Genomic DNA, 24,658 nt, shown 5'->3' on the forward strand with positions numbered 1-24,658 from the left:
CAGTGACTGATCTGTCAACTCTGCTAATAACCTCTTTAATCTTTCCATGTAGGTGAAGAAGCAGGGATGCTGGAAGACATGGCTGTGGGCATTTCAGATTTGCAGAAAGTAATGTTTAAAGTCATTGAAGCCAAATCAGAAGATTTTTTGCCTATTATAACTGGCAGGCGGTAAGAACTTTGTTTCCTGGAGCCCAGGAAACAAAGCTACAGTTTTAATCTCATGGAAGCCAGATAACAGTTTTCTTGTTGCTGAATTCCATTATATGGAGAGTGTGGTAGTTCTACTTTTCAGAAGGTAAATGGAGGGGTAATGAGGTAGAAGGGATTTTTAAAGCCGATGAAAAGCTAGAAGTGACAGTTTCTAATACAAATTAATCAAAGCAATGCCTGGGTTGTGCAGAGTTGCTGGTGCATTTTTCATACATAGATACTGAATCAGAGACAAGTGACAAGGTCATTATTTAGAAAAGTTGCCTCTAACTGAGGAACTTTGGCTTTGAAGTGTCCAGAACTTGTATTTCAGTGTGACAAATGAAATTACAATTCAAAGAGTTAAGCCTTGATTGTTTTAAGATGGAAACCAGAAAACTTGGATGCCAAAACTTAGTCATGGTCACTTTTGTAAAATGAAGCCTATCTTAGCTGCTGAAATCGCACAGGACATACACAACCTTAGAAATCCTTGCACGAAGCCACTAATACTTTATTAATCTCACATCAGCACTGCTGAATATCAGGATATAAACTGAAATACTTCATTAATTGTGGCTACTGGAGGGTTAACAAGATTGGGATGGATTTTTCATCCTCATTATTTTTCTAGTCTGAGGCTCCAAATGTTTTTGCTTTTGCAGAACTCACTTCCTGAATAGTATCGTTATTCTTAAGATGACTGTAAATTAAATTCAGCTAAAAGCAGCGACTTTTAGAAAATATATGTTTCCTCTGAAGGGGCCTTTCACCACTGATTTACTTAATTATTCTGGATGATTCACTCCCATCCTATGGGCCTTCTGAGAAAGGATTGAAATAAATAGCAGGAAGGCTGGAGTATGATAGGCAACACATTGGGAATAATTAAGAATAATTATGGTGTGCAGATAAAACAGAAGAAATACATCCTTTGTAAATCACAGCAGTCAAAAATTGTGAAAAATCCAGCAGCTACGTTTACTGGCTTGCTGCCATCTATGCAGAATACTGAACTGTCACACCAGGAGGTCCTGGGTTTGAAAGACACCTGAGCTTTATGATGCCTCAGGCATTCTGGATTGCTGGAGTTGTCAGTCTTTAGGAAGAAGAGTTACAACCTGTGATTGCTGTACTGTAGTTACTGACAGGTATTCACTGGATGGAATTGGTATCAGAAAGAAAATAAAATCTGTAAGGCTTATGTGGAGAAGCCCCATCCCTCTTAGAGCTGTGATGAGACTGCTCCCATCAGACAGCATTGGAAGTCAACTGTAAAAAGAGAAGACAGTGAAAAACCTAGACATTTTCTAATTAATGTTTAAGAACACTACAATTTTTAGATCATTTTGGTTGTTATACGGTGTGACTCAATAGAATGAGACTAAGAAAGAAAATCAAACTACAAATTCTTATCTTGAAGAGTCAGGGTATTAACTTAAAATTGTTTTTTCTAGGGAAGTGCTTAAGCCTGAGATTCTGTGTGCACCAAAAAAATCAATCCAGAGTGCATGGCATTGACTAGCAGTGCACTCACCTGCTGGTGTGGGTGGCTGACCTCGACCATCTGGGTGAAGTTCTGTTCAGGAACTCACATTCTTTTATTATAGGCAAAAACATGCACTTTTTGAAAATTCTGTACAGAATCACAGAATCACAGAATATACTGAGTTGGAAGGGACCCACAAGGATCACTGAGTCCAACTCCTGGCCCTGCACAGGACATCCCCAGGAATCACACCCGTGTGTTTGAGAGCATCATCCAAATGCTTCTTCAATCCTGTCAGACTTGATGCTGTGATTACTTCCCTGGGGAGTATCAAACCCCTCTCTGGCTGAAGAACCTTTTCCTAATATCCAATGTAGTGATAGGACAAGAGACAATGGCTTTAAACTGCAAGAGGGTGAGTTTAGATTAGATGTTAGGAAGAAATTCTTTACTGTGAGAATGGGGAGGCACTGGCACAGGTTGCCCAGTGAAGTTGTTGATGCTCCATCCCTGGAAATGCTCAAGGCCAAGTTGGATGGGGCTCTGAGCAACATGGCAATTTTTAGAAACCTTCTGACAGGTCTGCAAGTGTTTGTCTATCTCCATATGTGATAACAAATATTAGAGAACATGGCAAAGTTAGAGAGAGATATTTTTAAGCAGTCCTGTTTAGATAAATCATAAAAATTTAAATATTTAAGACCTAAATTTATGCAATTTGTTCTGAAAGAGATGATGATTTATTATTTACTCTCTTAAAATATTCTTGATTTCTCCGCTGTTTTCCAGAAAGATCATGAAATGTTAAAAGTAATTAACTTAGTTTTCCTTCCCATTAGAAAATGTTGTAGCCACCTTATTCATCTCATGCCAAAATCACCTGATAGCCCTGCACTGAATCTAGCTGTAAAAGAGAGAAAGCGTATGACAATAAAATGTACTGCTATATAAATGTTTCTTGTTTAATTAGAATCATAGACCTGTAAGATCTTTGGTAAACTAATGTCGAACAAGTCCTCCAGATTTCAGTACTTTGAATTCTTTTTTTATTTTCCCTACCTTACTTTAGTAGCATTCCTGGACTTTCTAGGCAGCTCTGTCACAACTTGATAGCCTTTTCCTTACATGATCAGAAATGGATTATTTTCATTTTGCAGTTGGTAACAGATTTTTTTAAAGTTACCAAGGATTCTCTGAGACTTCAAAAAGAGTTTTTAAAAAAGAAAAAAAAAAAAAAAAAGGACAAAGGGAAACTCTCAAATTGTACTGATGCTAATTTATCATGCCTAAAGGTCAGCATTTCTCAGTGTTCTTTCACACATCGAGATTTGTAGTGATTTTGTGGGTAGTGAAATGTAGCAATGCAGGGATTTGGTGGCATTTTGATTCAGTAGTATATGCACTCTGAATTACACTAAACCAACATTTCTTCTCAGCCTCATCGAAGCACTCTGTCACAGAAAAATGTTCTAGTAGCACTTGACAGCAGCCAGGAGTGCTCACGTACTGGCTGAGAATGAACACAGGCATCACTGGAACCATGTTACTTACTGTCCTTTTTCCTCCTTCTTTTATACGGGTGAATTAATTAAACAAAACACAAACCAAAAAGACTTATCTGGGGACTACAGCTGTTTTGGTTTTCCTTCCCCCTCCCTGAGACATGTATCCTCCATTCAGGACTGACACTCTCTCTCAGCAGGGAACATGTGGGATTTACTCTAAGGTTACATACTGGTTCTAGCCTGTACAGAAGGGTATGCTGTTACCCTAGCTGAATGCACTAATATTGAAGTCCTAGGTCTGCACTAGAACTATTTTATTTTGTTCTCAGTTATATGAGCAGGACATAGTTTAAACCATTAGCTCTTCTAAGTGGAACCTGTTTATCCAAACACTTGAGCTAGTGCCACTCATCCCTCAAGCTTGCCAAGGGGTCAGAGCCTCTGTAGAAACTGACCTTTTTCTTCAAGGTTTTCTGCCTTTTCTCCCCAGATTCTCCATGTGGTAATCCAGATGGTATTTTAATTCTTTAGCAAGCACACAACTGATTAAAATAAGGACTGTAGAGATTTCATGATAGATTATTTTAAGAGGTGCAAGCAGTTATCCTTTTTAAATTCGCATACAAAAGTTGTGTGACTTCCTTGGCCTGGTTTCTGTAGGTAGGATATGGATCTTCCTTCCCTTCTTCTGCTGTTACAGCTCTTGGTGGTGTGGTATGCCAAATGTGCTCTGCAGGAGAGAAAATGTCAGTCTTTGTTATCAGTCAGCCCGGAGATCAAAATGCCAAATCCTGGAGACAAATGCATTTGCTTCTAGTCTGTTCTTTGTTGATTAGTCTGATTGCTCTAATAATGAAAAGAAAGCTAATAAAAACTAAGTTTACCAGTATGCCCTTATTTCTGTTGTGGGGTCAGGCATCACCCCTCAAAGACAGGAGAAGTTCAACTTGAGGCTTCCCCATGATCAGAATTTGGTCTGGCAGCCAAAGTAGCACATTTTTCATGAAGTCAGGCCAAGCACAAACATAAAGCCAGAACTGCTATATATCATATCCCTTCTCCTAAAATAGGATTAGTGTTTGGGTAATGAGCCTTCAATTATTATCTTCACAGAGTCAATTTTGTTATTAGTGATGCTTTCAATCCCCGGGGAGAAAATCCAGCCACTGAAGAAAATAGGAATTTTACCTTGGGTTTTTGTGAATATTACTTTTACAGTGGATACAGGATCAAGTTGTTACTTTGGAAGAAAGTTGTTTTAGTAACTCCCATCAAGATGCATTTTAAGGGTTGAGGTGTTCTTTGATATTTTGGTAGCAGAGGACTTTTTTACTGCTTTCATCATAAGTCCTGTTTTCACTTCAGTAAAGTCAGTATCAAGAGTATATAGTTATATATACCTGCCTTTTTTTAATAACTTGGTTATGCTCTTAAAAGAAGCAAGCTGAACCATCCCATTTTATGGTTCAGTTAAAGGAAAAAGGGAGGAAATAATTTATAAGTCTACGTGTTCTCTATCATTTAGGAAGATCATTTTAGGCAAACCAATCAATATTCCCATCCTTATTCTTCTTTTTATTTTTCCTAGTGAACATTACATTATAGAGATCCAGCTTCCAGCAAAGATGTTTGAGTTGCTGCCACAAGAGATTAAAGAAGGAAAGCTTCTTCGCATGTATCCAGTACTCTTTAATGTTGGAATCAATGAACAGCAAACACTCGCAGAGAGGTAAGAAAAAGTCACGTTTCATTTTCTGTCCAAGTACTCCATGCTAGTACAGGATATCTCTCAGGATTAGAAATAAATCTTTTTTTGTTATTTGCTCTTGGACCTTTTCACATTTACTCAGTGTGTATTTTAATAGGCATTAAAGGAAATAAACACAAGTGATGAAGCAGTGCAGAACAATGAGAGTCCAAGTGAAGATATGACCGTATGAAGGGCTTCATTTCACACAGTCAGTGCCAAGTTTCTTATGGATGCAGATAGAAAATGGAATTCTGTCTCACAGATGTAGAATATACTGTTGGTATACAGTACTCTGAAATTCTCAAGAAAGGGTGTGAAAATTCAGAATTCTTACATCTTAAAGGTGAGGTTGAAGATGCTGGACAAGTTGTAAGCTGGGTAGAGACAATTTTACTCAGCTCATTAGGGCTTTTAGTAGTATGTTTGTAGAAACATACTACTACTAACTAACTACTGCTATTACTCCTCTGAAAGGATTGCTGGAAACTAATTAATTAGTATGATAAAACCCAAGGTTTCACCAACCTATTCATTTCCTCTTCTAAGAGAAGGGTATCAGTCGATCATGTTAAATTACCATGTTTGTGCAATGCTAAAACTACAAGGTGGGTGTCAGCAGAAATAAGGTACTTTTTTTTTTCTTCTTTTTTTAAACTGGTTTTATTAACAGAACATCCAAAAGACATAATACATATCTTTAGATTGCATTCACTACGAGCTCAAAAGCAAAAGCATTTCTGGGGAAATAGAGGGAGACAGTGAGAAGCCCTTGACCTGAACAATAGACAAGAAGTTAAGCACAACAGGAGTTTCACCTCCTGTTCTTTGTAGGCAGCCAAGTAAAATCAGTTTTTTAAGGGAGACTACTAAGGAATGCCAGTAGATAGCTTTGTAGATGTTTATGTGTATGGGAGACTTCTCAAAACTGAGTGATGTGTGAGAAAATTTAGGTAGAAAATTGAAATGGGGGACAAACTGAATCAAAAGACAGTAAAACCTGGCATTTTACTGCTGAAAGAGTTGAATAGTTGCTTAAAGAACTTAGAAGATTCTTGAAAATGAAAATAGCTTACTCTGGATGCCATAAAAAAAAAATGCTGAGAGAAGAGACATGCCCAGGGTGATAATGTATGAAAGCAACAAAATCAGTCATGACAGTTGTGACTAGGACACAGTCATTTTTCCAAAATCAGAGAAAAAGGACTTTGCAGTAACCAAGAAACAAGTTCATGACAGCTTACATGGGTGGGATAGGCAGGAAGGATTGTGTGCAACAAATTTTCTGAAGAAAGATTTCTGAAATTAAGATTTAGAAACCGCCTGGTTATCTGGGAACTTGTACAGGAGTCAGTCTGAAAAGATGTCTGGCTTGCAGGTCAAGTGGCAGGAAGAATGTTCACCGTGGTGATTTTGCATTATGCACAAAGAAAGACTTGAATGAAAAAAAAAGAATATCTGCATGTTTATAAATATAGATATGTAATAATATCGATCAGGCAAATCAAGTTGGATTATTCAATGCAGAAAGAACTTTCCTGCATGCATTTACAGTCTGCTATTACCTTAATTACAAATATTACATAACTTCTAATGTTACACATTTGTCTGTGAGATTGGAAACACCTCATATGCTTTTTGGTAAAAAATACAGAGTTTTTTGTGGGATAAAGAACATGAGAATAGAAATACATTTCTGTGTAATTTTCTAGCAAATTTTACTCTATTAGGTGAAAACATCCCCTTTTTTCAATAAAGTACACTTGAGAATTTATCTGATTTCAGAGAAACATTCTCATGTGGCACTGCAGCAATGACTACTGAGAAAGCACCCAAACCTTTTCTTTTTCTTTCTCTCTTTGACCCATTTAAATATTTGCTTCACTTGTGCATGATGTAGCAGTATATTTGTATCTTCTGATTTGTGTACCCTTTACTCTCTCTGAATTTCTCAGTTACCTGTCCATGTCTCTCTTCCTGTACTCCTCCATTTCCTTTTCCCCATTTCAAGGCTATTCTAAAGATGAGTTGCAAAAACTTGGCTCTAACTGCCTAAGGGACCTTCCTGCCTTTACAGTCATATCTCCTGGAGCAGAGATACCATGGGATTTATTGTTTGGTTCTTTAGTCTCTGTGAAACTTGACTGTTGTAGAAACCTTGTTCTTAGAGAGAAAGATATTTGTTTACATAGCAATAGTTAGTTCATGGATAAGCTTAATGGCATCCTGGGTTTTCTGTGAGGTGCAGGATAATGAGGATTTGGGTGAGGCTTTCCCAGCAAACTTGACTGCTGAAAGTAACCCCAGAACATGCTCCTGAGGCAGCTGCAGCACTCTGGAGTGACTGCTGAGGTCTGTGCTGCTGCAAGCTTAAATCAGCTATGCCGTGGGTCATAACACTGTGGAGTTCAATGGTGAAATTACTGCTCAGAGGAGAAATGGTTCTCTCATTAGTTTCAGATACAAGAAACCAAGATAACTAACAGCCCAGGAGCAGTGTGGGGCAGAAAGGGCCCAGAGGAGTAATCAGTTTGACTATTTATAACATTCTCAGACCAGAGCGTAAATTAGTTCTTCAGAAGGTTTTCCATCTGACACTTGCATCTCTTCCATCTTGTATCACTTCAGTATGGTCCAGCTCTAGTAGAAATTACTATATCTAAGCAACAGCAGCATGTAGGAGTAGGTGTTCTCTGCCATTTGAAATTCCCTCAAAGTGCCTCTTCATCTATTCAGGATTTTTGAAGGCAAAAAGAATATGTACTGTATTGCATGCTTGTAAATGGATTACTCCTTTCTTAAATTTTTGGAAGAATTATCCATGAGTGATGACATAATTTCCCAAATATTAGTTCCAAAGCACACAAGAGTTTAGCAACTGTATGTTTCATAAAATCTAGTACATTCAACACTAGAACAAACAAATAATAAAAAAAATTAAAGTCATTTCTTTGTGCAAAGAAATAATTCTGAAAGGTAATTTATCTTTTGGTTTGTGGTTTTGTTTTGGGTGGATTTTTAAATAATTTATTATGCATTTTTGTAGGTTTGGAGATACCACTTTACAGGAAAACATTAACCAGGAAAACTTAGAACTCCTCAAAGAATATTACAAGTTATTTACGGAAAAAATGCCTCCTGATTGTGAGTACAAAATAATGCAATATCCGAAAGGCTTTGGAAAGCTTTGATAGGTGAAAGATTATAAGACAGTTAATATAAGCAGAACTTTAATATTCAGTTTTTAGATTAAGGTCTCATCCCATAAGTTGTTCCATAAGGTTTAACATTCTGTACCTGTACACAGCCCTGCTGAAGTCAGGAGGGATTGCAGGCCTAATGCCACGGTAGAAACTACAGGGGGAGTGAAACAGAGTAATGATCAACTAAACAGCTCTTTTAAGTTATTAAAATAATAGGTTTCTTAATATTTCAAGTAGAGGACAATATCTTCTGTATTTGTACAGAAATAGTGGGAATTTTCATCCATTTCAGTCATTCTCTCTATTCTTATTCTGAAACTGTACCGAGGGATGGTGAACCACTGAGAAATCTGCACATGCAAATACAAGCAATGAGCCACATCATAATGATATGAATAACATGGTTTCATTAAAATAGGCCCTGTATTCTAATTTTATAGAAATTTGATATCATAAACATGAACATTACTGTGCTGTTACTCTCATTGTAAAAAGCAAGGATCGAAAAGATGATTTGCATCAATCTAATCCTGTTAAAGTAGTCTTAATGCCTGCACTATAGGTATAGTCCCAAATGTTGCAGATTTTACAGCCTGATTTTGAAACACCTTGGATTTAGGTCTCTGCTTCTTCTGTTTTTTTGGGGTTTGGGGTTTTTTTCTGTGTGGGTGGGACCTGAATCTTTTGCATCTGAAGATCTGTGATCCTGCAGGAGATGTGTGTAACTGCTCATGGTTGAATACTGCTTGTTAAAATCCTGTGCAAAGCTTTGTTATGTCAGTGTGTATGAATACATGTTTATCTTTTAGATCAGGATGATTTTAATTTGTTAATTTGAAGTGAAAGCTCTGTTCCTAAACGTTGGGCAGCATGCCCATCCATCCACCCACAGATCTAGTATTTCTAGGATTTTTATAGAGAAACTCATGCAAGAAGTTAGGTAATTAATTGAGGGGAATCCTGCCAAGAAAATATCCTCAAAAAACTAACCTCATTTGTGGTTAGGTCTAAGGTAGACCTGCTGCCTCATAAATGGATTTGATTATATAAAGGCAAAAATTTGCATGCAGATAGTATTGCCTGCTTTTCATTAACAGAATTTAAATTTGTGCTGTCTTCCTGAAGGATTATTAGTGAGCCACATAATCTTCCTGGACTTTTTCCAGACTGTGCAGGCTTTTGAGAACTATGCTTGTCTAATTCGTAGTGTCTTTTTCTGGTTATTATTACTTTCTTGATTTTTCTCTACCTTGAAGATCTGAGTATTTGTACAAATGTTTTCAGAACACAAAGCACCTGCTGTTTCTGTTGCCCTTCCCAGTAGCTCCCGGCCATTGTACAGAATCACTCTTTTGCCTTGGAGGAATGTGCCTTTCAAACCAGCTCCCTGGAAAAAAAATGAAGCTCTCCAATTTGTTCTTTTGAGGGAGCACTTCAGTCCCTCTCCTGTTCCCCCACCTCTGGAAGATAAACCTCCATACAATCTGGCAGCAGCCCTGGTGGTGTAGCCAAGAGAGAGCGTTGATGACTTTTTGATGGTTTTTCCCACCTTTCCAGATAGTTTCCTGTAGAGCCAAATCTCTGCTATAAAATAAATGCAGAACCCAGTTCCCATAGCTGTTAGTTTCAAATAGTGCTCATAAAGCCCAACAGAATTTGAGGACTCACAGCCCTGTTTACCAGGCTGTTGCATCCACCATCCTTTGGCAGCCTCACTTGCCTGCTGCTTCATTCATATATTCCATTTTAAAGAATTCAATTTTCTGCTTCCACTCTATTTTTTTTATTTTCTATTAGTTTTTCTCTCAACTCCGTAATTCCCCTTGTCAATAATATTCTAGCTTGTAACTGCATATCCCAAATGCTGACTTTCTGTCTTCTTTCAGATAAACATACCCTCTGTCATTCATCTGTTTCTTATCCTCTTTAATTCTTTCATAGGAAATCCTGAAAATAACAGTGTGTTTCCAAAAAGATTACTACCAAAAATGCCAGCTAAATACAGTTCTGGTTTAGGCACCAAAATATTACTGCTTTTACAGAATAGCTAATGATAGTAAGGGTCCAAAAATATAAGATGTTTTTTACAGTAGTACATAGTTAATTGAAAACAACAGATTGGAACTCAATTTAAAGAGCTGAAAGCATAAAATTGCAGTTGCTGGTTTGCTACCTAACACCCATGGCATCCCATGTGAGAAGAGGGATGCATGCATGGTTTTGAAATCCTGCAAGGATAAAGGTTTTCCTTCATAGCACCAATAATGCATGTAGCACTACATGCGTTTTCAACATCTATGAGTCTGTTTTTACTTCCAGGCTCCTTCCTCCTGTAATCTGTGAGACTGATTTGATGGTTCAATACTGCTTGGTGACACGAGGAATTTAAGCAATAGATCCCTTCCAGCCAAGGTGCAGCTCATTTAGCAGTGTTATAAATTAGAAGAGTCTTGCTTTACCTATCGTTAAGTCACCTCTCTGAGATGTTCCATTTTCTGCTGTGAACCAAAGGAAAACTGCCTGAAAGGAATACAATGTTTACCTAGTGATACATTCCCATAATCTTGAAGCATTTTTGTCATTGTGTGCTTTGTGTTTTAAAGAAACAGATGCAGCATAAGTATAATTGTCTAGCAGGTTGTGATGTATTTTTATGTGCTCTGCATTATCTAAGTGTGGAATACACAGATAAAACAACCCACAGTCAGATTATTACAAAACGAGTTTGGATGTATTTTTTCCAGCTTTTGTTGGTTTGCTTGGTTGGTTTTTTTTTGTTTGTTTTAGGCAGCACAGTATGAATAAGGCAATTTAGAAATTTTTTGAATAGTTCTTTTTGAGTATATTTAAATTGCTTCTTAATAAGCATCATGGATAAGGGAAACTACAGAATTTATTAGATATGAAAGGTTGATAAGAGGAATCATTCCAGCTTTGATCAGGTTAGGAGAACAGATACTGACCTTCATGAAGAGTTACCTCATTTTCACACTTTCAGTTGAATATAAATCTTTAGGCTTGGGTTGTTGGGTTTTTTTCCCAGTGAATGGAACAACTTCTTGTTGAAGAAATTGTATCCATTCATCAATTTGGTTTCACTTTGTTTCAGATGATTCTGAGCCTTTTTTTGGTGATAACTATCATTACATTTCCATTTACTTCACCACCATAAGAAGAAATAATTTCAAAAAACAGATTTTGGTTGTTTCTACTGATTTTCAAAACTAGGGAAAATAAAGGTAATATTAGAACAAACCCCTCCTATACATATAGTACGAAACAGAATCTCTTGAATTTTTGCTAGAGATGTATGATAAATTAAGCTTCAGCTCAGCTACCATACTCAGAACGAGTAGGTAAAATTTTGGATTTTAAGCAAACCTGAAATTATTTTGTACTTCAAAATTGAAGCCCCATTTAATTTCGGACTAAGAAATATCCTTTGTTAAATTTTAGAGAGGATATTTAGTGCTGTTTAACCCTCATGTTACATTATATAAGGAACTAAGGTTTCATTTCAAAACAAAAATGAGATGTTTAATTTTGAAAACAAAGGCAAAATATTTTGAGTTAAAATAAAAAAAGTTATACCATCAAGTCAGGTTTTAATACACTCAGTTTTTTTAGTTCTGATTTCCACTGGTTGTCTGCAGTAGTTGATGGACAGAACTACAGGTTTTGGTTTTCACCATCCATTTATAGAAGTTGAGGACACTTCAATTTTCCAAATTTAAGTGAATATCTTAGGGAGGACAACCCAATACTTAGAAAGGCACATGATTTGCTTATTCCCTAAATATTTAGTTGGTAATTTCCATCCTTTGTTCCCAAACAAGGCTGTAAATAATAGACCTGTTCTTTACTACAGGCATCCTTTAGTTAGGACAACCATATCATCAACCTTACCATAATATGCACTCTTACCATCCTTTTTTTCCAGGTCTACCACATTTTCAAGAACAAAATGATTTAAAGGGATTGCTAGAAAATCTCCATCAAAATATTCAGGCCAAAAGGAGAAAGAATGTAGAAATCATGTGGCTGGCTGCGACGGTAAGCTCTCTTATTTCAGATAGGTTCACATGATGAACTAATTTTCACATGCCTGCTGTTATTGTAAGTGCCACGGATTATAAGGATGTAATGGAAAACTCAATGATTAAAGTAGATAGATGTGCTGAAATGGCTCTCTAACATACCTGCTCTCATAGTTCCTCATCCCACTTACGAATGCATCTCTTCTTCCTCCATTTAAATTACAGATATTTTCTTTTTCTCACTTTTTAAAGTGGTAGAAGAGGCTAGAACTTGAGCAAGAGATCATCTTGGTTATTGTGTTGTACCCCACATCGTCCAGGCCTTTCTCTGCCAGCTTCTCCTGACCAGGCAGTCCGTGGCCTGTGTTGCTGCTCAAGATTGTTTTGTCCCAGATGCAGGGGTTTCATTTATCTCAGTGAGTTGTGTAACAGGGTAAAAGAGGTTTGGATTTTTGTTTGGGGCATGTTTTTTTCTTCAACTATGTGAGTCTCATTTTGGGCAGAGGAAACCCTTCATCACCTATATGGGCAGAATCATTTCCTTGAGTGATCACACATAGCTGTAAATATATCACCTCATACGAGAGAGACAACAGTTACGGTATCTAACTTTTTTTTTGTTTAAAATCATTTCATGGGATAATGTAAAATGTGGTTATTCAAAATAAAATTTTATTTGATGTCCATAAACCTTGAGGTATGATGTGGCACTTGATGAGGTGTGATGTTGGCTTTTGTTTACTATTGCTGCATTCACCTTTTGATTTCTGTAATTAAAGTACTTTACTTTTATAAATAACTGTTGCAAAGGATGTACAAAGGACAGACCTTCAGACACAGGGAGAACACAAAGAAAATTTTTTATCAGACAATGATTAATACTTACTTTGCTTTATTCAGATAATTCCTTTGTTTCCCAATTCAATGGGTTTTGCACATACATGTTAAAAGAAAAACAACCCTTAGATGTTTATAAGGAGCTCAAGCTTTTCAGGCATGTGAAGTTTAGACAGATAACTGTCTCAGGTTTAGAAAAGTACCCTTGGCCTCTCTGCCCATTTATACAAGCCAGGACTTGAGTCTTTGATATCTACTGAAATTGAAGCAAGACTTTATGTTTTGGGAGACTTTTAAATGTATATACCCTTCAAGGAATATAAATATTTGGTAGAAAATTATTCATAAAATTTTCCATGACCTTTCATTAAGACCAGGAAAAAGACAATATTAACTTTGTCTTTGTATTAATAATACTACTGTAACTTTCATATTGCTAGTAACATTTTACCATGTAGTCAACAAATATTATCACATGATATTGAAGTATAAATCCTTTGTAACTAAAAATATAAGCTTTTCCTGCAGAACCAGTTGTGCAATTGCCATGAAACATTGCCTTTTAAAAAAATAAAAGATATATCAGTACAGGGTAGTATAAAATGAGCTTTAAAGAATATAGCAGAGTGTGCCTAATCTTTGGATATAGAAAGTTTTATTCTACCATCTAGTCTGGGTTCCCTGAAAATAATTTCATGGGTAAAATGCAGTCTTTGGACATACAGAGTGTTTCAGATTTTTCCTTCTTTGAATTCTATTTCTCTTTAGGTTACCTTACTGTAACCTTCCGAAATTATTATTTCTGAAACCATTGATCTACACTGTTATACCATGTTCCATTTATTTACTGAAAAGGATGTAAGGATATAACTGGTTTAGTGCAGTAGCTGTGAAATATCACTTTTTTATTGCAGTAGATGCATGAGATTCTACATGGATGTGCACATGTATCTGCACCTCATGTAATCCCTGTTGTATTGGGACTGTGAGAATAAATCTAATAAAAGTTAAGTCTATTTCTTCTCCTCCTGTATCTTCAATATATTTGGGAAATAAGTGAGCAAAATTGAGAATAAAATTCAGGCTGGATACTAATGATAAAACATGTGTTCTGATATGATGCTATTACTATAGAAATGCTATTGTACCTTATTAGATTTCTAGAGCATCAGAGCATCGTGTTTGCCTATTTTAATAATTTATTTTGTTTGACTGCAGCTGCTTAGGGAACTGAGTCATTCTAAGTCTGGGCTAGCCTAAGAAGTCAGCCTATATTTCTCCTTAAATCTGAATCTAAGGATTTTTTAATTTCATTATTTAACCTAATGCACTATTTTCTATTTAGTCCACTTTAAAATTATTGAGGCATTTGTACTGAAATTCAATGAAAAGTAAGCTTGTGAGTGTCTGTGGTAATTTGCCTGTTGTGCCTAGAATGATTCTCAGTTGAAAACCAACTGTCACTAGCCAGTGCTTTGTTTGTATGCTGTCAGCCCAGATTTGGGATTTAGTCTGCCTTCCCTGCATCAGAGCCCACCACTCATCCAGAATAATTACCTGGGTGGTTTTTATGACTCATTCACATCAAGTTGTCACAATGACTCATGGACTTCCAAAGAGACTAGTGTAAAGAGGATTAATCTCTTCAATTAGGCAGTTAACTTCTTTCACAGCATTATTTAAGAAAATTATCATATAGTACTTTATTTAAATCCCAATGCAACTGTTCAAATTTTTAAGCAGATTTAAGTTATAGGATGGAAGAAAGACTCATAGTTTCTCCTTTGCTACCCTGTACCTCTTTGGGTTCTAAGATAGATTCAATTAATTGATTCCCTGAACTAAACTTTTCAGATCACCATTACCATGCTATTGCAAAGACCTTAAAGATTGTAAGTATTTTCTGGGCCATTGATTTTAATAGAATTTCTGAGAATGCAATTAACAGATGAAGAAATGCTTATTTGCTGAAGTGACATTATGAAGATCATGTTCCAGTTTCATCCTGCAAGCTGTCACTTGATAGCCAAGCTGGGAAGTTCTTTAGGATGATTACTGCTGTAATTTATTGCCTTACTCTAATCCTATAATCATTTCAGGTTTTGATACTGTTATACCTATGATCCTCTGGGGTTAGGAGCAAGCAAAGGACAAACAATATTAGGGGTAAGGTAGACCCACGCTTGGGCACAGCAGCTCTCCTTCAAATTCTTCTTTTTCTAGTAAAATATTGTTTGAACACAAAATATAAACCAATGGGCTGGTACAACCACAGATTGATTCTTAAGGTGAGAAATTATCCTTAAAAATATCATGTTTCCCTTGTCACTTGTAATTTTGTTAAAATATACAGTGAAAGTAGGCAATCCATGGCAGTCACTTGTGTTAAGCTTTCATATGGAAAAAAACACAAAGAACAGTTTACCTGTTGAGCATAAAGACTTTAATTTCAAATGTCTCTGAATCCATACCCTCATGAGGAGTTAGCCTGCTGCGTTCGTGTGTCTGAGTTAAGACCTACCAAGGTTTTTCTTTATTCATCAGGTATTCAGACCATTAAGTTTTCATTGAATAGAGTGGTTGTCAGAGAAAGTGAGGAGACAGTGAAGCAGCTTTTCATTTTATAGCCTAGGCTAACACAAATCCTTTTTATTTCAAGTTCAGGAAATTGGATGTGATGGTTTGCTAAGCTGTAGTATGTGTAGAGATTTTACTAACTTACTAAAAATGCTTAGGCCTAAGTATGGTAGATTTTTTTTGTTGAGTCCACCATCTGTTTCTTGCTTCTGTTGGAGTGGGCAGGAGAGAGACTTGTTTGCAACTGCAGTACGAGGTTGTGTGCACCACTCTCCTAAATGTGATAAGGGCTCCCTTTTCCTCAGTTGGGTGGGTTATTTTAGGCTTGTCCTGCTAACGAAAGCCCTGAATATCTGCTTTTAAAATGTGTCATTTGGACAAATGAAAGTGGGCTGTATAGCTATAATCTCTTGGAGCTGTTTTTGTAGAGCGTTAATGCTGCAAATTTATAAAAAAGAAGAAAAATTGGCAGTTCAGCACAACATTTTCATCTTTCATGGCACTGTGTCAGGCCAGCATGGGCATAACAGAATATGAGCATCCCCAAGGCAGTGCTAATAACTGATTTAACTACACAGACCCAGGTCAGCAGCCATATGATCCGGGTTGTAGTTACAAAAACTTTCAACAGCTGTTTTCTCCTTGAGGAGCACTGTAGTTCTCTGTAGCCATTTTCTGGGATTGCGAAGCTGTAGGAATTGCAGACTCTGCCTGGTGTGAGAAGGGCCCACCTCTGACGCCTGCCCATGTTTCAGATTTGCCGGAAGCTGAACGGCGTCCGCTTCACCTGTTGCAAAAGTGCCAAAGACCGGACATCCATGTCGGTGACGCTGGAGCAGTGCTCCATCTTGAGGGACGAGCACCAGCTTCACAAGGACTTCTTCATCCGGGCTCTGGATTGCATGAGAAGGTACGTGGAACTTTTTGCATGTCTCTCGCATTTTGAGCTGAGCCAGGAACTGCAGTACTGAGAGCCGTCTTAAAGCTGGTTTTAAGGGCACCATAGACCCAGCCCTGACTTAGCAGAGGGCTGACCAGCAGTGTTCCAGCTGGTAAGTCACTCTTTGCCTGCACGGTCTTTGCAGCTGTGTGTTTATCACTAATTATGACCTGTTTCTGAGATAGATATATGAAACTTTCCAAGTATCACCATAGAATTTGCAAATAGCGGCTACTTTTCTGTTTTAAGAATACTTTTTAAAACTTTTACATATTCATTAAATAACTTGTAAAAAATTTACACAAATACTGGGAAAGCAAAATAAGCATTTTTACACTTGGTAATTCTTACTAGCTCATGTTATTAAAAACAAAAGAAACAACCAAGTAGGTTTGGAATGATGGTGGTTGCCATTAATACCTGATAAAATCTTTACTGTGCTTTAAAAAAATTAATTAAAACGTATTATTCTAAATTGCAACTATGCAGAAATTGAGGCTGATGTTATCAGGAATGTGTAATTAGAAGATGTAAAGATTTCTGATTACCTGAATCTTTGATGAATAAAAAAACTCATTGAGCAAACAAGTTTTGATTAAAAGTGAATCCAGATGCTAGAGTCTCTAAAAAAACTTTCATAATTGGTTTTAATGAGTTTAATCACATGGTTTTAATCACATCATAATGGTTTTAATCATATTTTCTATGGGAGTTTAATAAAATGTATCCACAACATTAGAATAATAGATAAACAAAGATCACTACAAAACTAACAGAAAATACAGAATGGTCAACCTGCAAAAAAATAACTGAATCATGTCTTGCACTTACGTGAAACACAAATTGTTTGTATGTTGAATTTGGGAATAACATACTAAGTAAACAATCATGTTTAAAATCCATAGTGGGTAATTCTTGACCTTAATGTTTTGTATTGTCAAATTAGGTGTTTAACATCTGGATTAATACTGTAGGTTTACACACGTAGAGTCCTTTTGTCTTTTGGCAAAGATAGATATTTTAAAGAAAAAGGGTAATTTTACAAAGAGTAAACGAGCAGAGGACTGAGATGGCTCAGATGTAGAGTTGGTTCACAAGGTGCTGGTGCAGTGTGATGTATTAAACTGAGGTGGATCATTTTGTATGTATCATTAGCTTGCATAAATCCCTCAGTCCCTGCAGTAATTCAGTGAGTGAATGACTTGTGTGCAGTCTTTCATAACTACATGTTTAATCAATTTTGACTTTTCTGTGTTAAATTTCATTTGTATTGTCATTTCAAATACTTTTTTTGTTTATTTCTGTTATGTCTCCAATAAACACAAAATTGTATTTAGCTACAGAAAATTACCAGATACAGGAAAATTAATTATATAAAATTGTTATTATTTTAGAATAGCATTGAATAGTCAATTGAAAAAGTTTTGCAGACATATACATGATTTAAAAAACCCCTAACTTCTTAGTACAAAAGTCTAGCAGGTTTTTGTAGATTAAAATGTAAGCAACTTTGAGTGGTTTTGTATCATATAACTGATTTGAAAGTTAACTCATTAGTTGAATTTGCAGATAACAGTGACTTGGAGTCATAAAAGAATGATGAAAAGCCAAAAAAATCTGGAGAATACTTAAAAAACAAATAAGGAGATGGGTATGGCTGAAGCACCACTACAGAACTGTCAAGTCTATGGTTTTGCTGTAGTTTTAAACAGAGAAAAGCTTTATCCTACTCTTACCCTGTAAATGAATTTGAAACAGCCTGGCACTAAAGGAGATGAAAGCTGTGTTGGATGGAAGGTAATAATCTTGACTTGGGTGGTACAGTTGTCTGAGTATTAAAGCAAAGGCCTTGCAAGTAGTGGCAGTAGCATAGAAAAAATAACCCGCTGCAAAAAAAATTCTGTCAGGATAATAAATAAATATATATATCTTTTAACTAAGCTAATTTCTATCAGTATAACACTGTTCACAAAAGTGGAAGTTAAAAAAAAAAAAAGAGCAGCCAACTTACTCTTACTTTTTTTTTTTCCTCATGCGCTGGTGAATGAAAGCCCAAAAATTTAGAACAGAAGAGTAAAGTCTCAAATGGGGACACAGTATGGAACTCTATGGTGCTCCCACTGAGAGTTGGTCAGGCATTTAAGAACTGTCTTTGAGGTGCTTTGTTTTTTCTTTTTTCTATCTTTGGTGCTAGAAACATTCAGCAGGGACTGCTTCTTCCTCCCCACTGCCCATCAGTTGCTGGAGGTGCTTCTGGAGCAGGGGTGGAAGGGACATTGGCATTTCTCCCTGGAGCAGTGCTGGAGCCTCCAGCTGGGCACTGCTCTTGTAGGCAGGTGGAGAAGGGTGATTTGCAGAGAAAGGCAATTTGGGAGAGCAAGCTGGGAAGAGCAGACAGGTAAAAGAGCGGAGGGGAAAAAAAAACAACCATCATTTCCACAGCAAGAGATATAATGACATTTCAGCTAAATCTCCTGTATTTTTCCCAAGGGAAGTTTGGCAGCTCTGTTTTTGAGGTTTGTGTGAGTGAGGTCAACAGGCTTGTTTTGTAGTCATTGTGACACTTGGGCTTCTGTAGTTTTTTTATTTGATTATTGTTGCAGCCTGTTATTTGAAAGATTATGCTGTGCATTTCTAAAACTTCATTAACTACTTGTAGAAGCTTTTAGAATGATTTTCACATCTGAAAGAGCCTATTTTGTTTCAAGAGCAGACAGAGAAAAACTGTTTGCCATTTAATTTACAATTTTAGCAGTTTTCCCCCAATAAATTTTCTCTAGATCACTTTGTTAAACTTTATCAATCAAATCCCTTTATGCTGATGGTTACACGTTGCTTTTAAGCCCTTCAAAATTACAAGTAGAGAAAAAAATACAATTTTAACACTGAGAATTTTAACAGAGTGGATTGATTTGTGAAAGGCTCCTTTCAAGAATTAACAGTAGGAGATAGAGAGTACTGTGAAACTAAGTGAGTTGTAAAAGTAAATGGTGATTCAAAAGCAGCCTTTATTGGAAATGCCATCATTTTGAGATATGAAAATTATAAAGGTGCCTGTATAGCTGTAAAGCTTTTTCTTTTCCTGCCAGTGCTGACACAGCTTTGCTGACTGTTGTAAAAGGGAAGTATGTGCTTACAGGTTTGTGTTTTCTTGCCACCAGAAGTTTGGAGATCTGGGTTTCTGTGTGCTGCTGCTTTTCAGATTCTTTGATGTCCCCAGAATTTTGAGCAATCCAGAAGCAATTTCAGATGTTTCAGGGTATTTGCTTCAGTGTACATTGCACAACCCACTTTTGGAAAATACTTCTAGTGGTGGTTTTTTAATGACTTAGTTTGTAAGTGGAATTGTTATCTTGTAGTGATAAACTACAAAATGTTTATTGCTTCTTTAAAAAAAAAGCTATACAAAAATCCTTCTATTAGTTCTTTCTTTAGCTTATGAAAAATGTGGTGAAACAATGACAGCAAGCTTTATCATTTACAATATGTAATAGATGGTTTTGTCTTCCGGTTGTAATTCTAGCCATTATGATGCTGCAATTGGTGTGTACCTGAAGCAGCTATTCTATAAATAATTCCACATATTATAATTGCCTTGGTATAGGTAAGTGACTTCCATTGATCTTAGTGACATGCATAGTGCAGAATCAGAAAAATCGATATATTATCCCCTCTGTATCAAGTGCTTGCCATTCACATCATATTAAAATAGTCTTTATAATGTTGCTGCCAATTTCAATTCATTTTTTGCAAGCATCAATATTCTTACTTTTCTGTTCACCAATATGTGAATATTTCCCATCGTTCAATGTTAACTCTATTTGAAGAGACAGTAGAGAGACAAAACTGATTTAGCCAAGTTCACTGCAGTATCTGCCACGTGATTCTACTTTTCATCTTCAGAGCTGGCCACTGCCTAAAGGAAGATGGACCCTGGTGGGCAGCACATAGTGAAGCAGTTCTGTAAAACGAATTTGATATTTTCTTCCTTTTGTAAAATTTATTTCTTTTCTGAACCTATTTAGTTTTAATGTTTCAATGACAGGGTCCCTTTTGGAAACCATGGGGTAGAGAGCAACCTTACAATCTTCTGGTCTTTGAGCATGTTTCCAGTAAAGTCTCAAAAGTAGAAACAAGCAAATAAAATTATGAACCCACTGTCTGCAGTGAATCCTTCATGCTTTAAGCCTTAGCATCATTCTCAGCAGGGCACAATACCTGTCAGATATTTCTGACATTGAATACAAAATTTGATTCAATGTGGGGCACACTGTTTTCACTTGAAACCGCAGCTGAGGATATTTAGGGTTATTTTAGATAAATTGCCTATCAAAAATCTGATTGAAGCAGAAGTGCAAAGAATGCATTGTCTGGGCAAAAAGGTATTGGGCTTTTGATGGCCCAGTTATGTACAAAATATCTCTTTTTTAAAGAGCTGTTTGAGGACAGCTTTTCTTAAAGATGTATGGGTTGAATATTAGGAATAGCTGTACTATCTTTATAATCAGGGACTTTTAGATGTTCTGGGTGCAAGCCATAGGTCCAGGCTGAGATGGACCTTGGCCATGGAGGAGCCTATACCAAACACCAGTGTTCTGATTGCTACATGGACTAGGAAGCAGGAGCAAAGGGCAAGGATGAAAGACAGGGATCTATGTGCAAATCTCTCCATGCCTCTCTCCCATCTCCCAGCTTTAACCCTGCCCCTGTGAGCTTGTGGCAATAGATGCAGCATGTGAGGGGTCACACAGAAGAGGAAACACAACTTCTCTAACCTTTCCATTTTTCCAGCCCACCTGACCTTCTCCACCCCTTTTTTTTTTTTTTTTCCTAGGAGTGGTAATGCAGTGTAAAAAAAACTTTTAAAAGGAGGGCTTGACTTACAATACAGATTTTTGCATCCTTCTATTACTCTTTAGAAACTTAAGATCTATATTTTTAGATGATTCGCATTACCTGATGTATTGACAGAGGCTTGAGCTTTAAGTAACAGTAAGGTCCAATTCTGGTGTATTGAATCACCATGAGTTTTCTTTTCTAAAACGAAATTACTACTTTTTTTTAATAGTAGCAGACTGCAGAGGAGAAGAAAACTAAATGGAGAGAGACAGTCACAAGATGAAATGAGAATCAATGCCATTGACACCTTGAGACCTTATAGAATAAAGTTCTATTTCTGACTATCCTTCTGGAAGGAGGAGGAAAATTGTAGACAGCCATTGTGGACTTAGTATCAAAGAGTAGCTTGAAAAGGCTGTGTTTAAATCTAAGGTTTTCTAATATAACTTCTCAATTTCACAGAATTGAACGTTATAATGTGTCTTTAAGGCAAATCTCTGGGTTTTAAGACTTAAACCACACCAGGAAAAAAAAAAAAAAAAAAGGAGAAACCCATGTACAATTTATTTGCTCTATATAAGGCTCAGGAAGGTCATTGGTGAGGTTCTACATGGGCAAGTTAAGTAAGTAAAATTGGCAGTTGTTTTGTAATACAGTTTCACACATTTTGGCTGTTTCACTGGGGTCAGATGTTTGAGTTCATGTTTTGAAAGGGGATGTTCTGACTTCAGGAGTTTCATTCTCCTGTACCTCGTTTTCCAACTTCTTCCCATGTCCTGTTTTCACACTTCTTTCTGATCCAACACCCCAGTCAGAATCCTGAGAACTCTCTCATGTGAACTTTCTCATCTTCCTCTTTTTCACTAGTCTTGAATATTTCCCTCTGGTTGCTCCTTGGTCCTTTGTGACACGTGTGGCTACCTTTGTCTTTCTTCTCATCTTCACAGTCTGGGCACTGGTGTCAGACACAACGCAGAGGGAATCACAGAGCCAGTGCCCTGCCTCGTGGCTTTTGCTTCCTGTTATAGCGGTCATCATCTGCCAGGGAAAGGAACAGCAAGGAAAAGTCTTGCCTAGCCCCTTGACCTGGCACACATTCAGCACATATTGAATCCCCAGAGCGTGTACCTGCTGAATTTTAACAGGACTTTGTTAGGAAGAGGTGATTTGAGAGTCTTGCAGGAACAGGCTCTTACGATAGTTACATCTCTCATATTTTTATTACCTTGGTGCAGAATATCAAAACCTGCTCTTCAGCATGAAGATACTAGTAATCATCTCAAAAAAAAAAAAAAAAAAAGCTGTATTTTTTTTCTTCTTTAAATGACATTGTAAGTTTGATTTTTCCCATTCAAAATGAACTAACAATTGAAAGTAGAATCTTAATGGAAAGCATTGTGTAGCCTTAATTATAGTTGCCTTTCCCCTGAAACCTATAATAATGTCCTCGGACTAATCACTTGGGAGGAATGGGCGTTCAAGGTAAAACAGTAAAAACCTTTGCCACTCTTGCAAGGAATATATAGAGATGTGACTCATTTTATGTCAACGTAGCAGACACTAAATAAGAATATTGAAATAAGCACTTATTATAACAGCACTGACTTTTCCTGTCAGTCCATGGGGGAAGGTAGTACCATTAGCAATCTGTATTGTGTCTAAATTTTTACTGCAGTGTTAGGTGGGTGAGTCCTTGAAATGCACCTGTTTTCTCCTTCAGTGACTGCTTAGGAAAGGTGGGTACTTCAAGAATGTTCCAGTAAATTTTAAATACCAAGTAGGAAAACATACTAATATATCAGTCACAGTATACAATCTTTTATTGTATTTAAAAAAAAAAAAGTTCCTTTTCCATTGAAAAAGAAAATGTTATGCCATGTTTGAGTTTTAGCTTTGTCACAAAAAACAAACCTTGATTCCCTGTGATCTTTGTACTGAAGAGAATCCTTGACCTTTTACTTGAGTTCTCCAAAGGAGAACTGCATTTAATGGAATTCCGATCAAAAACTTGCCCTACTCTGAGTTCTTCTACTCTCTTTTGTACTTTTTATTTCTCAGTGAGATATTGACAGGGTAAACAATCTGTTAACTAGCCCATATTAGTATTTACCATATCTTGGTCCAAATGAGAGTATAGGAATTGAGCTCTGTCTTTCCTCTCTATGAATGATTTAATTATTCAGTATAGACAGGTGAGAAAGGTGTGTAATTAATTACCAGTGCACGCTCTGATCACTTAGTTTTCAAAACCAGCCAAACAAAAAGCCTTTATCCAATAATTTTGCTTTCCCATTTAATACCACAGTCTGTGTTTGGATCCTTAATAGTGCAGAAGTGAATTTAAACACTGCATGTTGATTAATTTAAAAAAAAGAAAAAAAGGAAAATGCTTAGACTCCTAAAAACCTCTTCAAATGTAAAATGGTTTTGTCACTATTGCAAAACATAGATTACAGGACCACAGTTCTCCTGGATTTCACCTGCCATGGGTACGCAAATCTAGCTTGCAAGCAATCAGACTACCCAAAAATATTGTCTGGGGTTCACTTTTGAGATTCTTCTTGTTGTCCATGAAAAATATCACTAATTGCCTCATTCATTTGGTGGTGTTTTATTGCTTATTTAGAACTTCCATGAAAGACTAGGCCTTTCCAGAAATCAGGAACAAGATGTATTATAATCACCAGAGCGAGTTTCTTCCTGTTATATTTCACTTCTATTAAAATTTTCTCCAAGATTGTGAGGGAATTATTGTTACAACTGAATTACTGTGGCTTTGACCATGTACAGCTAAATTTCTCAGGCTGAATGAAACTGCAAGTCTAAAATTTAGATAAGAAGAAGGAAATGAGATTAAGCAAATAGTAATAGCATACAATAGCTCATTAAAATTATCTCATGTGCTATCTCTTAAAGAAGTTATGGCCTCTCAAACAATATTCTTCTCAGAATAATATAACATGGGCAGGGAGGGCTCGTGACTTCCTTCCTCTAGTCCCATCAGTCACTGTTGAGAATTTGGAGGGGACACAGAAAGGAGTAGCAACCAAGCTGCTGTTCCAGAAAAGTGGTTCTGTTATAGAAGATTCTGGGTTTCTTCGGGAGAAAGGTGATGGTCAGGCTCTGGTTAGCTTCTTGGTCTGTCTTTTCTTCCCCTCGGGACAGCTCTTTGTCACTGTCACCTTCCCCTTGGAACAAGTCTTGGACTCTGTAGACTCCCCCTTGGGACAGCTTGGTTGATGTCATCTTTACCCTCTTCCTCCTGCCTGGCCAAGGCTGCCGCCTCAGTCTCT

The 24,658-nt window shown here is 36.8% G+C and overlaps 1 protein-coding gene across 7 annotated transcripts in view; it reads left to right on the forward strand.

Annotated features, from left to right (window-relative positions):
- The window catches only part of INPP4B (inositol polyphosphate-4-phosphatase type II B), a 312,544-nt gene that overhangs the window by 260,026 nt on the left and 27,860 nt on the right, over positions 1–24,658 (forward strand). For all 7 annotated transcript variants that reach the window (XM_050330616.1, XM_050330613.1, XM_050330615.1 and 4 more), the window contains 5 exons: positions 53–170; positions 4,774–4,914; positions 7,979–8,076; positions 12,076–12,188; positions 16,342–16,496. In XM_050330616.1, coding sequence (XP_050186573.1) covers positions 53–170; positions 4,774–4,914; positions 7,979–8,076; positions 12,076–12,188; positions 16,342–16,496 — 625 coding nt within the window. The remainder of the gene's footprint in view (positions 1–52; positions 171–4,773; positions 4,915–7,978; positions 8,077–12,075; positions 12,189–16,341; positions 16,497–24,658) is intronic.

Source organism: Myiozetetes cayanensis, unplaced genomic scaffold (genome assembly GCF_022539395.1).
Source record: "Myiozetetes cayanensis isolate MyiCay16 unplaced genomic scaffold, myiCay2020 scf42, whole genome shotgun sequence".
Lineage (NCBI taxonomy): Eukaryota > Metazoa > Chordata > Aves > Passeriformes > Tyrannidae > Myiozetetes > Myiozetetes cayanensis.